Raw genomic sequence first — 13,231 nt, forward strand, 5'->3', positions numbered from 1 at the left:
TCAAAGGATAACCAGATGACTAAAGTTGTTATGCCATACAGAAGGAAATTGGGGCTGAGGCTTCAGGAGAGTGATAGGGAAAAGCTGTGGAAGGGTGAGGGCAGGAGATGCACCATGAACAAAGGCTGTCTTATCACGCAGAAGAAGTTTCTCAGGTAGCATACCTCAGAATTACAGATGGCAGCCTGGGTTAAAAGTCTCTCTGAGTGAGATGTCAGACTATAATGGACTTTCCTGTGGGTTAGTCTTCCCTAGTTGATGATTATATTTTTTTCTGGAGGAACTTTCCTTAGTCAGATAAGGGAGCATCAAGAAAAGCTCTTCTATGAATTTGCTGTTCCTCAGGTTCTCTCAGTTTAAAGTCCGAAGTAGGATATTTTAGGGTATCACTTTCTGAGTCCCAACACATTATATCTATTCTGGCACCAGAAAACATTGGAAAATTCAGATATTGATCATAAAGCATTGAAATAATGGAGATAAGCTACATAGTACACATATAGCAACACTGAACAATAAAACATTTCATATTTATTGAGTGTTCACTCCTTGCTGGGTTTGCTAATTGATCCTGTGGCAGGGAAAAGCAACTTTCTCCTACCTTCAGGATAGGAGGTAGTTTTACATCTTGGAGGAAGATATCCAGGGAATTTAGGCTCTACCCTCCAAAGAGACTGAGAGAGAGCAGCTATCTTCACTTCATTTCAGAGAGATGGCTCTCTGGTCCTTCAGAAAAATATTCCAGAGGTGGAAAACTGGCCAGAGCTCTAAGATTAACCTCTCAAAGGGGCAGAGAATGAATTTACAATTACAAGTTTTCTAAAGTAAATGCTCTAAGTAAAGAAAGGTCGGGATCTGCAATCAAGAGGACGCTATCTTGTAGTCAAACTGAGGGGAGCCTTAAAGTCATTGTTGTCAAGATTAAGATTGGTGATAATTTCTTTTTAATGGGAACCATAATGAGAATGTTGCCAATTTTCTGCTAGATTTTAAGCACGATTTATTGTAAGCTAGCCAAATTTCCTATACAGCAGTCTTGCATAAAATATAACTCTGAATTGGAACTAATTTAATTGAAAAAGATTTCTTCATGGATTTTGTGGATAGAAATTGTTAGTTAAAAAAAGAAACCTTTAGATTTTGAAAGACTTGTATGTATACACATATACATCTTCTAAATGTTTAAATCTAGAGTTTTTAAATACATACATCTTTTAAAATTTAAAAGTTAAAATATAAAAAATATAAGATATCTAAATACAAATATTTGTATATACATATATGCATCTTTAAAATGTTAAAATTAAAATGTAAAATATATATTGGCATCTTTAAGAATCTTCCAATGTTTTTATTTCTTTTAACTAACAATTTCTATCCACAAAGAATTTTTTTTTCAGAGAATTAATTACATAGTTCCAAAACAGAGTTGTGTTTTATGTGAAACATGTGGATCAGCAAAACAGAAAATTTTGTGAATTTTCTGATTCACTGTAGATGACCTTAAAGTACTACACTATCCATGGCACTTAAAATAGATCTTCATATCACAAATCCTGTAGAATATCCCTGTCATAGACTGTAGTGTATCTGAGGAATCAGTAATTCTCTCTTCCTTTCCAGGACCACACAGCAGACGTAGAGAGCAAAAAGGGCGAATTGCAGAGTCTGCAGGGTCACTTAGCAAAGCTGGGTTCTCTGGGCCGAGCTGAGGACCTCCATCTCCTGCAGGGCAAGGCTGAGGACTGCTTCCAACTGTTTGAGGAGGCCAGCCAGGTTGTGGAGAGGCGGCAGCTTGCCCTGTCCCATTTGGCAGAATTCCTCCAGAGCCATGCCTCTCTGTCCAGTGTTCTCCACCAGCTGAGGCAAATGGTGGAAGCAACCAACAGTATGAATAAGAACCAGTCTGATCTGATAGAAAAGAACCTCAATGATGCTATTCAAGATGCTAAAGCATTAGAATCTACTGCCGTCAGTCTTGATGGTATTCTTTCCAAAGCCCAATACCATCTGAAAAGTGGAAGCTCTGAGCAGAGGACTTCCTGCAGAGCCACGGTTGATCAGCTCTTTGGAGAGTTAGAGAGGATCCAGAACCTTCTGGGAACCAAGCAGAGTGAGGCAGATGCCCTGGCAGTGTTGAAAAAAGCATTCCAAGACCAGAAAGAGGAGCTGCTGAAAAGTATTGAGAGCATTGAAGAAAGGACTGACAAAGAACGATTGAAAGAACCTACTCGCCAAGCTCTTCAGCAGAGGTAAAGGAAACTGTCACAGCCACCTGTCTCTTTTATTTTGTATTTGTTCTGGAATTAACTTTTACACAAAATTGTATGAGTACCGTGACAGGAAAATAAAAACTCAGGATCCCTATTCACTCTGCCAAAAGAAGGAAATATAGCTGAGAGCTGAGTCATGCAAAAAGCTGCCTTTCCTTTTGTTCCTAAGCAGAGAGGTACAGAGAAAAAGGTAAATATCTCCATAGGTAGCTACTCTACATGTCCACCTTATCTTAGGTAAAGTGCTGATTTAATGAGCACGAGATGAATTCATAATTGACTATTCACTGCCTGCTTCATTTCTCTTGCAACACATGAATTAACCTTATGCTCTCTCTTTCCCCTCCAGCCCACTTTCCCCTTTAAATGTTGAAGCCCTCAAAGTCATCTTTGGAGAAAGGTATAGAACACAGACTGATTCTGTGATTTCCTGTTTGTTTCTTCCAGGCATGTCCTCAACCTTGGCAAAATCAACTTCTAAATTGATTGAGAACCGTCTCAGATACTTTTTTGTTTGCAGTACCATATTTAGCAACTTTTTAATTTTTTTTACCAGTTTGAAGATAAGGTTAATGACTTATTTGACACTTGAGAAGTACTAAAATTTCTTTGGATTCCTTAAGGATTTCCCTAAAGTTTGTTTATGAGCAAAGAATATGTAGATCCTATTATCTATTTTTAAACAATTTTTTACCAATGGGAGAAGGGACTCATTTTCTATTACAAAAATGAAGGCAGAAGAGAAAGGGAGTGATCCTAGTAGTTTTGGTGGTAAAAATGTAGAAGGGAATTCCTTGCTGGTGGCTGATAGCCTCTTGGTAAAGACTGGCGCAAGCTAGTTAATTCAGAGGTATGGTAGATGTTAGAGGAGAGAAAATGGTGTGAAACTTCTCTTGGAGAGAGGAGCTTAGGAAAGTGATGAGCTGCTGAGTTCTGTGTTCATTTGAAGTGAAACCAATCAGCTTGGCAGAGTCTACTTTTAACTGTTTGCTTAGAGGTATGAAGAGGCAGAGGAGTGGGTTTAAGTAAGCAAGGTTGAGCTTTTGTCAGGTGTGTTCATTCAAGAAGCTACAGGTCAAAGATGAGTTTCCTTAGTAAATTTGAAAAGGAATTGTTTTCTTAAACTGTAGCCTTCTTGTCAATCTTTTTTTCTTCTTAATAGAACCTTCTGACTCCTGTTTTCAGGGCCACTTTCTCTTCCATTTTTTTTCCAGTGGGCAAAGAAACAGCTGAAATGCATTCATGCCAAGGTCTTCATAATTGGTAAAGATCATGCTGATCCTGACAAGACCACTGTGGTTGTTTCCTTTTAACCAGAATCAAATATTTTGTTAGATGACAGTGGAGTATATATTAGGACTGGGCTCCTGAGATTATACTTTTTATAGGAAATAAATTATCTGACCAGTTTAACAATCAATTTACAAAAGAGAATGATACTTGGGAAGGAAAAATTGCCTCCAGAATAAAGAGAGAACAAGGTGCCTAATGTTACTCACTGTGGAAGCCAGCAGTAGCATTGTTGCTGCAGGGTGGCATGGTGTTCTTGGGTCAAGCAGACAGGAGACCCTAAAATTGCTGGAGCAGAAAGCCCAGGTTGGGCTAAAGAGCCACATCAGTAGCCACAACACCACACTCACCAGAATCACACTTCAGATGCAGAAAATGTTATATTGAATTAGTGGACTTATTTAAATTCCAGCCACACTAATGCTTCACTATGCCACCTTGAGAAACCTCTTCTCTTGTAAAGTGGGGATAATAAGAACATCTGCCCCCAGCCACCATCTTTTGGGAATTAAATGGGATAAAGCATGTATACTCACCGTGTGAACTCTGCAGTGCTATATCAAACTGTAAGAATGAAGAGTCAATGACTGCCTCTATGTGGCCACTTTTTTTTTCTCTGAGATAAGGTCTTGTTCTGTCACCCAGCCTAGAGTGCAATGGTGCCATCATGGCTCACTGTGGCCTCAAACTTTTGAGTTCAAGCGATCCTCCAGCCTCAGCCTCTCACACAGCTGGAACTATACACATGCACCACTGCACCCAGCTAATTTTTTTTTTAATTTTGTAGAAATAGGGGTCTTGCTGTGTTGCCCAGGTTGGTCTTGAATTCCTGGTCTCAAGCAATTCTCCCACTTTGGCCTCCCCAAACGCTGAGATTACGGGTATGAGCCACTATGGCTGGCAATATGTCCACTTTTTATAAATGCTCAGATATTAATAGATTAGGGACAAAAATGATCATTTCTTTATGGTAATATTCTCAACAAAGTAAGTAATTTAGGTATATATATATGTATGCAGAGCTCAGTAAATCTAATTTGATACTGAATGAAACAACTATCATCCTTAAGCATTATTATTTACATGGATTGAACCTCATGGACCAGAAACATTTCTTACCAATGATTTTACAATAAGTATTTACCTATGTGGCCTACGAGGTCAGCTTTAGTTTTGAAAATCTTATACCATCAAAGTAGAAAGAAAATACAAACTTAATAGAAGGTTGATGGTGAGTAGTAAGAATGATTTTCAGTATTTCCTGAGGTACAGTCTGAGTTATTTTGCAAAATTAACTTTAAAGGTAACTTTATCCATTGACAAACATTAATTTAGTTTCTGTGTTAAAAGTTTTTCTAGTTGACCAAACGAGCGCTTTATGGACTCATCATATACTTTGGGAGAGGAAATATTGATTTACTGCTATTAGTAAATTAATAGGAAAATAACATTTTAATTCACAGGTTAAGAGTGTTTAATCAACTAGAAGATGAATTGAATTCTCATGAGCATGAACTATGTTGGTTGAAAGACAAAGCCAAGCAAATTGCCCAGAAAGATGTAGCTTTTGCACCTGAAGTTGACAGGGAGATAAACCGCTTAGAGGTCACCTGGGATGATACTAAAAGACTAATTCATGAAAAGTAAGTCAAAGCCCGCCCAGCTCTTGTCTTTAGCTTCCGACTTATTTTGTGATTAGGACATTGCCTGTTTTGTGTTGATGTGATCAGTAGTTAAATATATTTTACCATTTTAGGTATTCTGTGTCACTGTCATAACATTAAACATTTACTTAGTTTTTACAGAACTTTATTGAGAATGTTGCTTTAAGATAACAATTACAGGCTGGGTACAGTGGCTGATGCCTGTAATCCCATCACTTTGGGAGGATCACCTGAGGTCAGGAGTTCAAGACTACCCTGTCCAACATGGTGAAATCCCATCTCTACCGAAAATACAAAAATTAGCCAGGTGTGATAGAGAGTGCCTGTAATCCCAGTTACTTGGGAGGCTGAGGCAGAAGAATCGCTTGAACTGGGGGAGGTGGATGTTGCAGTGAGCCGAGATCGCACCACTGCACTCCAGTCTGGATAATAGAGCAAGACTCTGTCTCAAAAACAAAAACAAAAACAAACAAACAAACAAACCCAATTGCATGTGAAATTAAATGCTTAAAGCAGGAGTTGTCAACAGTTATGAAGTGTTACCATGATAGCCTTAACTTTTAATTTTCTAATTTTGTTGTACTTGTTTGTAATTGAGGTACAGCTGTGTAACTGTTAAAGTTCACAATCAAAGCTCTACCACTTAAAAAAATGTCCTTACCCATTCCCCTTGCCATTAGCACCCTGGCAATGAGAGATCAGTTTTCCACATCTATAGTTTTGTTTTTTCTTAGAATCATATATAAACAAAATCACATAGAATGTGACTTGGCTTCTTTTATTTAGCACAACATATGTTGTTGTGTGTGTCAGTAGTTCATTTTTTACAGCTGAATATTCCATTGAATGGGTGTACTACAGTTTATTCATTTGCTAGTTGATGGACAATTGGGTTCTTTCCAGTTTGGATGATTATAAATAAAGTATCTATAAACATTCACATTCAAGTTTTTGCATGTACGTAAGTTTTGATTTCATTTGTGTACGAAAAGTGAGACTCTGGGTTGTATAGCAACATATATGTTTAACTTTATAAGAACCTGCCAAACCATTTTTCAAGTGGTTGCACCATTTTGCACTCACACCAGTCGTGTAAGAGTTCCAGTTGCTCCACGTAATTTCCACCACTTAGTATTGTGACGTTTTTGTTTATTTGCTTGTTTGACATTCTACTAGATGTGTAGAGCCATCTCTCCTTCTCTCTCTCTATCTCTGTGTGTGTGTGTCTTTGTGTGTGTGTCTCTGTGTGTGTGTGTGTGTGTGTGTGTGTGTGTGTGTGTTTAACTGCTCCTTGTGGAGCAGGACTAACTCATAAGCATTGTGCCAAGAATTGGCACATTTAGTTTTTAATTTGTATATCCTTGATGACTGATATTGAACATATTTTGATATGTTATTTGCAATCTGTATATCTTTTTAAATATTCAAATTGGCTAACTTGGGGTTTTTTATTATTGAGGTATTGTTTAATATCAATAAGATCCCAATCAAAATGCCCACAGAATTTTTGCAAAAATTGATAAGATGATTTAAAAATGTATGTGTAAAAACACAAGACCTACTAGAATAGCCAGTACAATTTTGAAAAAGAATTGGAGGACTTTGCTGGTAACTCTGGTACCTAAAATAAATGAGTAAATAGGTAAATAGATAAATAACAAAAAAGAATTGGAGAACTTATACTGGCTAGTTTCAGTATGGCATAGGCTAAAGGATAAACATATAAACTAGTGGAACAGAGTCTAGAAATAGTCAATTGTTTTGACAAAGATGTAAAGAAAGTTTGGTGGAGAAAGAATAAGCTTTTCAATAAATGGTACTAGAACAATCGGACATTCATATGCATTTAGAAAAATGAACCTTAACACATACTTTACATCATGTACAAATGCCTTTTAAACAAAATTCAGAACACATTATACAATGTAGACTATTAATGTAGGCATTTTATATTGAATCATATTGTACAAACTTTATTCCATATTATTAAACATTATCTTAAGTTGTGATTTCTTAGAGGTTGTGCAGTGTTCTATCATAAGAATGTATCAGTATTTATTTATTGACCTGTTTTTAACATTTTGGGTATTTCTATTTTTTCTCCTACTACAAATAATGGTGTAAAGAATATCATTTTACCTAAATCTAAGTGCGCATAATTTGATTTCTTTAGAAAAATCTCTAGATGTAAATTTGCTTGCTCAAAGGCATTTTATTATTTTGTTGTTGTTTCTTTATTGAGACAGTCTCACTCTATTGCCCAGGCTGGAGTGCAGTGGTGTGATCCTGGCTCACTGCAACTTCTGCCATCCAAGTTCCGGCCATTCTCATGCCTCAGCCTCCTAAGTAGCTGGGATTACAGGCAAGCACCACAAAGCCCAGCTGATTTTTTATCTCAGCTCACTGCAAACTCCACCTCCTGGGTTCAAGCCATTCTCCTGCCTCAGCCTCCTGAGTAGCTGAGATTATAGGCATGCACCACCACACCCGGCTAATTTTTATATTTTCAGTAGAGACGGGGTTTCACCATGTTGGCCAGGCTGATCTTGAACCCCTAACTTCGTGATCCACACGCCTCGGCCTCCCAAAGTGCTAGAATTACAGGTGTGAGCAATCACACCCAGGTGATTTTTGCATTTTTAGTAGAGACAATGTTTTGCCTTGTTGGCCAGGCTGGCTTGAAGTCCTGGCCTCGAGCAATCAGCCTGCCTTGGCCTTCCAAAGTGCTGGGATTACAGGCATGAGGCATGGCGCCTGGCCATTTTTTGTTGGTGTGTTAGTTTCTTAAAAAGAAAAAAAAACCTACAGCTTCCAGTATTCCCAGAGGGTCTCCCATCCAGGTACTAACCAAGCTGGACCCTGGTTACCTTCACAGGATCAAATGAGATCAGGTATATTCAGGCTGATATGGTTGTAGACCACCTTATTTTTATAAACAACAACTATCTTCTCATTTTGACAGTTTTCAGGGGAGTCATATCCAATGAGAATTTATTACATTGAGATGGAAGAGAAAATCTGACATATGTTTTCATTACTAATAATTATATTTGTTAGTTTTGGTTTATGCTTTATTGTTGTTTTCTTTCCTGAAACATATGTCATTATGAAATAATTAAAACAACATGGAAAAAGACATTAAAAAATATATTTAGGTGACTCATCTAGTAAGTTTGAGTTGGCAAGAACATATATTGCTTTTTTGTCATTGAGTTCATAGATTTGGTTTCAATGGTTGTGTGCATGCCTCATTCACGGAGAATATTTTGGACATTAGAGTAAGTAGGATTAACCAGCAGCACTAGTTTGAGGTCAGTATATAGAAATTTGCTTTTCAGCAGCATTAGTCTGAGGTCAGTGTGTAGAAATATGCTTTTCTCTTGGTTCCAGCTTCCATCTATCAATATTAATACCTTTATATAGTGAAACATCAAGTCCAATTGTAGGGAACTGGATACATGGCACAAAATAATATATTTTGTTTAATCATTACAGTCAGGGTCAATGCTGTGGACTAATTGACTTAATGAGAGAATATCAGAACCTAAAGTCAGCTGTATCTAAAGTCCTGGAAAATGCCAGCAGTGTGATTGTAACCAGAACTACCATAAAAGATCAGGAGGATCTTAAATGGGCCTTTTCCAAGGTAAAATTTAAAGTGTATTTATGTTGGTATTCTGCTTTAGTAAATTTGGTTTTTACTCATAAAGCAGTTCTCTGCACAATTCTATGCACACATAAATATATTGGTATTCTGCTTTAGTAGATCTGGTTTTTACTCATGAAACAGTTCTCTGCACAATTCTTCTCAGTATACTTAGATGTGGATAATTCACGCTAACGAGTTCAACATTTTTTCCCCTAGGAATACTGACATTCTAGGACTCTAGCAATTCAAGAAAATGGTTTTATATATATTCATATAGTTAATTAATGTCACTAATTTCTGCATAATGTCATTATGAATTAAATTTCTTAGAGGCAAATGGTTTTAAATCCATGACTTATCACTGACTATTATATTAATTAAGAAACCATTTATCCACAGCATGAAACTGCCAGGAACAAAATGAATTATAAACAGAAAGACTTGGATAACTTTACCAGCAAAGGAAAACACTTGTTGTCTGAGCTGAAAAAAATTCACAGTAGTGATTTCAGCTTGGTGAAAACAGACATGGAGAGCACCGTGGACAAATGGCTGGATGTAAGATTCTGTGAACCATTTAAGTATTCACATTTCCCAATCAAGTTTTTGGACAAAGAGCTATTCAAGGATGTGAATCTCTTTTTTTTTTTTTTCTGAGATGGAATTTTGCTCTTGTTGCCCAGGCTGGAGTGCAATGGCGTGATCTCGGCTCACTGCAACCTCTGCCTCCCTTGTTCAAGAGATTCTCCTACCTCAGGCCTCAAGTAACTGGGATTATAGGCATGTGCCACTGTACCCAGCTAATTTTGTATTTTTAGAAGAGACAAGGTTTCTCCATGTTGGTCAGGCTGGTATCGAACTCCCGACCTCAGGTGATCCACCTGTCTTGGCCTCCCAAAGTGCTAGGATTACAGGCGTGAGCCACAGCACCAGGCCGAATTTCACTTTTAACATTTAATGCTAAATGCAAAATTATATTCTGAAGAAAAACAGTGCTCACGTAAAGTTTGGAAATAGTAAAAAATTAATCTGCTTTGTTAAAACTTATTCTCAGGCTTTTGGAAATTTCACTTGATAACCTCAGTCATAACAAATTATAACTCTGAATGTTTTTCTTTCCCGAACTATGAAATTATAGATATAAAAGAAGAATGCATATATATTCTATAAAATATTAAACCATAATATATAATTTAAAATAATAAGGCTATAATTTTGCATTGGAAACCATTGCACTTGTACTTTACATGTTTGGGTTTGAGTTCTTGTTCTGTCACTTACTAGCTATGTGACCACAGAACAAGTCACTTGATTTTTCTGGAGTGCTATGTATCAATACATAAATATTTTACATTATCTTCCAGCTAAAAAATTCAGTGATTCTTTTGCCCTCTATCAAAATCTAGCTTCAGAAGTACAGTGGTTCCCTACTTAAGCTAAATTTACTAGTTAGATTTTGATATTTGTGTAATATAATCAAATAAGTTGGGGACTGCAGAAAACCCTGTATGTTTCCACTTTTAAAAGAACATTCTTTTTTTTAGCATGCTATATTTTTTTCATTTATAGCTTTTGGGATTTTAGTTCGTAGCCTTATGGGAAGAGTGATAAGGGATAATATTTTACTTTTAATGTGCAAAATTGGTTGCTTTCATATGTATTACATTATAAATATGTTTGAATATAATTAATGCTAATTATACCTCAGCATTACAAATAAAAATACTTATTACTTGAAAAAACAAATACAACACTGTTCTTTTATTTATTTAGTTTTTTACTTTAGGTGCATACTATATCTGGCATTTCTCCACATGTTGTCCCTCCCCAACAAGTAAAATAAATAAATTTTAAAAAACAAAAGAACAGTGTTGTATTTGTTTTTCTTACTATATCTGGGAGAAATGCCAGATACAGTAAGAAAAAAAACAAACAACACTGTTCTTGATGACCTTTGTCCTGTAGAAGTCAACCTCACAGTGAGTTATAGTAGATACCAAAGGACCTGATGTTGTTCATATCCCAATTTACAAATGAAAAGGTAGCGTCTCAAAATTTGAACAACTCTTCCAATGGCAGAAGAAATCTATGTATTGGTTAGCTTTTACATGAGTCAGGTACACTTGTTAGGTTATAATAATTTTTGTGAAACTCTGTCAATCAGAATATACTTTTCTGATAAAAGCATTGGTATTTTTAGTACTTTGGTGGGGGGATGATCACCTTATGCCTCTGACTATGAATTCCATGGCTTCTGTTTCTCTCCTAGGTAGCAGAGAAACTTGAAGAAAACATGGACAGGCTGAGAGTAAGCCTGTCCATTTGGGATGATGTACTCTCAAGTAAAGATGAGATCGAGGGATGGTCAAACAACTCTGTTCCACAGATGGCAGAAAACATCAGCAATCTGAGTAACCACCTCAGAGCCGAAGAACTGCTTAAAGAATTTGAGGTAAATTGACTGTGTTGACATATGGGAGCTGGTTGCATATTGTTGACCAGAATATGAAAAAAAAAAAAAGTTCTTTTTTTTACTTTTATTTTTTATTTTATTTTGTATATTTTTTTGAGGCAAAGTTTTGCTTTGTTGCCCAGACTGGAGTGCAGTGGTGCCATCTTGGCTCACTGCAACGTCCACCTCCTGGGTTTAAGCGATTCTTGTTCCTCAGTCTCCTGAGTAGCTGAGATTACAGGCCTGTGCCACCATGCCTGGCTAATTTTTGTATTTTTATTAGAAATGGGATTTCACCATGTTGCTCAGGCTGGTCTTGAACTCCTGACTAGGTGATCTGCCTGCCTCAGCCTCCCAAAGGGCTGGGATTACAGGTGTGAGCCACTGCTCTGGGCCTTATTCTCCTTTTTAGAGACATAGAAGAGCATTAGAAAACTCTTAACTATTTTTTGCTATTTAATTTGAACAGGTTATGAATAAGAGGATTTTTTTGCATTTTAATCCATGCTTATTTAGGTCTCTTTAAAGCATTAGTAGAAAAGTAAAAGTCTATAAAATCTATAATTGTTCCAATTCTTCAGAGAATATGGCATCTTTCTACCTAAAAAGCGAATTGGAAGTGTTTGTAATTTAGTAATATTTAATACTCATTTTTCCTTATTTAAAAAAATCCCAAACTGCTTACTTAGCGTGTGCTCTTATTATGCCAGATAGTGGGTTCTTCCACTTCCATTTCAAAAATGGAAGAAACCTGAAGATTGGAGGGTCACGAGCTTCCACTTTAAAAGAGTCTCTGACCTTTTAAAGTTCTAGTCACCAATTGACTTTAAACTCTTTTTATTCCTATTTCTGGCAATCATTTGTTAATCATTCTTCAAATTCTTAATAAGCACCTAAGTTATGTCAGGCACTGTTTTAGACATGAAAATATAATAGAAAAACAGAAAGTACCCTTATGGAATTTACATTATTTATATTACAATATATATTATATATAAAATATCAAGTAGTGATTGGGCTATGATAAAAGTGGAGCAGGATAAAGAGAAATAGAGTGATGAGATAGTGACTTTAGTCCAGAAAAATATACATGAATGAAAATGAATTGTATTACCTACCTTGTCTTTGATTTAAATAACAGTCTAAATATTTTATTATTTAATTCCAATCTCTGAGGGCAATCAGGAGAAGAAATTATCCAGACCAAAAGCATGGGCAGGGGCGATGGACACCTCAGTGTCTTCAGCTGTTATCTCTGATGCTAAACTAACATTACAGCTCCAGAGTGGCCTGTGCTGGATCCAGCTTACACCAACTTGCAAAAGTCAATCGTTAAATGTTCAGGAATTTTTGCAAGCCAGCGTTAAAAACAACCATTGTTAAAAATTAAATTGTAAATAAATGTAAAACTAAATAAGTTCCATTAAATACAAAGGTAATGACAACTGAAGGCGTATTTACCTAGGCCTTTGAGTTATTGACATCTATTATATCACGGTTGAAATATTTGAAAGCAATGTACTGCTGTGTATGTCTTCAACTCCGTGTGCGGTGACATCATGTGGTAGCTTCCCATGGTGGCAAATACTACAAATCAGGGCCTTTTTTTTGTGGGAGGGTGGGTGAGAGGGAGTTGTTAAACTAACCGACTACTATTGACCTCAGAAATCCAACAATTCAATATGCTTCCGACCCACATTCGATATGACCAGGTTCAGTTACTCACAAAGATGGGTTGTATCTGTTACCCACTGTCCCTGTGACATATTAGCTATAAAATCAGTGAATCAGATTCAGTCCAGTGCCCAAAGAGTCATTCCTGTTGCAATGTAGTGAGTGTAGATAAGTACGAAGATTGATTCCTCAGTTGCCTGGCCAGCTTCTGGAGAAAGCCAGAGGGCCT

General features: G+C 36.6%; 1 protein-coding gene across 18 annotated transcripts in view; it reads left to right on the plus strand.

Moving 5' to 3' along the window:
* The window catches only part of SYNE1 (spectrin repeat containing nuclear envelope protein 1), a 529,474-nt gene that overhangs the window by 221,215 nt on the left and 295,028 nt on the right, over nucleotides 1–13,231 (plus strand). For all 18 annotated transcript variants that reach the window (XM_017537464.2, XM_037742153.1, XM_037742143.1 and 15 more), the window contains 5 exons: nucleotides 1,624–2,252; nucleotides 5,027–5,206; nucleotides 8,723–8,873; nucleotides 9,276–9,434; nucleotides 11,146–11,328. In XM_017537464.2, the coding sequence (XP_017392953.1) occupies nucleotides 1,624–2,252; nucleotides 5,027–5,206; nucleotides 8,723–8,873; nucleotides 9,276–9,434; nucleotides 11,146–11,328 (1,302 nt within the window). The remainder of the gene's footprint in view (nucleotides 1–1,623; nucleotides 2,253–5,026; nucleotides 5,207–8,722; nucleotides 8,874–9,275; nucleotides 9,435–11,145; nucleotides 11,329–13,231) is intronic.

Source organism: Cebus imitator, unplaced genomic scaffold, assembly GCF_001604975.1.
Source record: "Cebus imitator isolate Cc_AM_T3 unplaced genomic scaffold, Cebus_imitator-1.0 Scaffold6, whole genome shotgun sequence".
NCBI classification, from domain to species: domain Eukaryota; kingdom Metazoa; phylum Chordata; class Mammalia; order Primates; family Cebidae; genus Cebus; species Cebus imitator.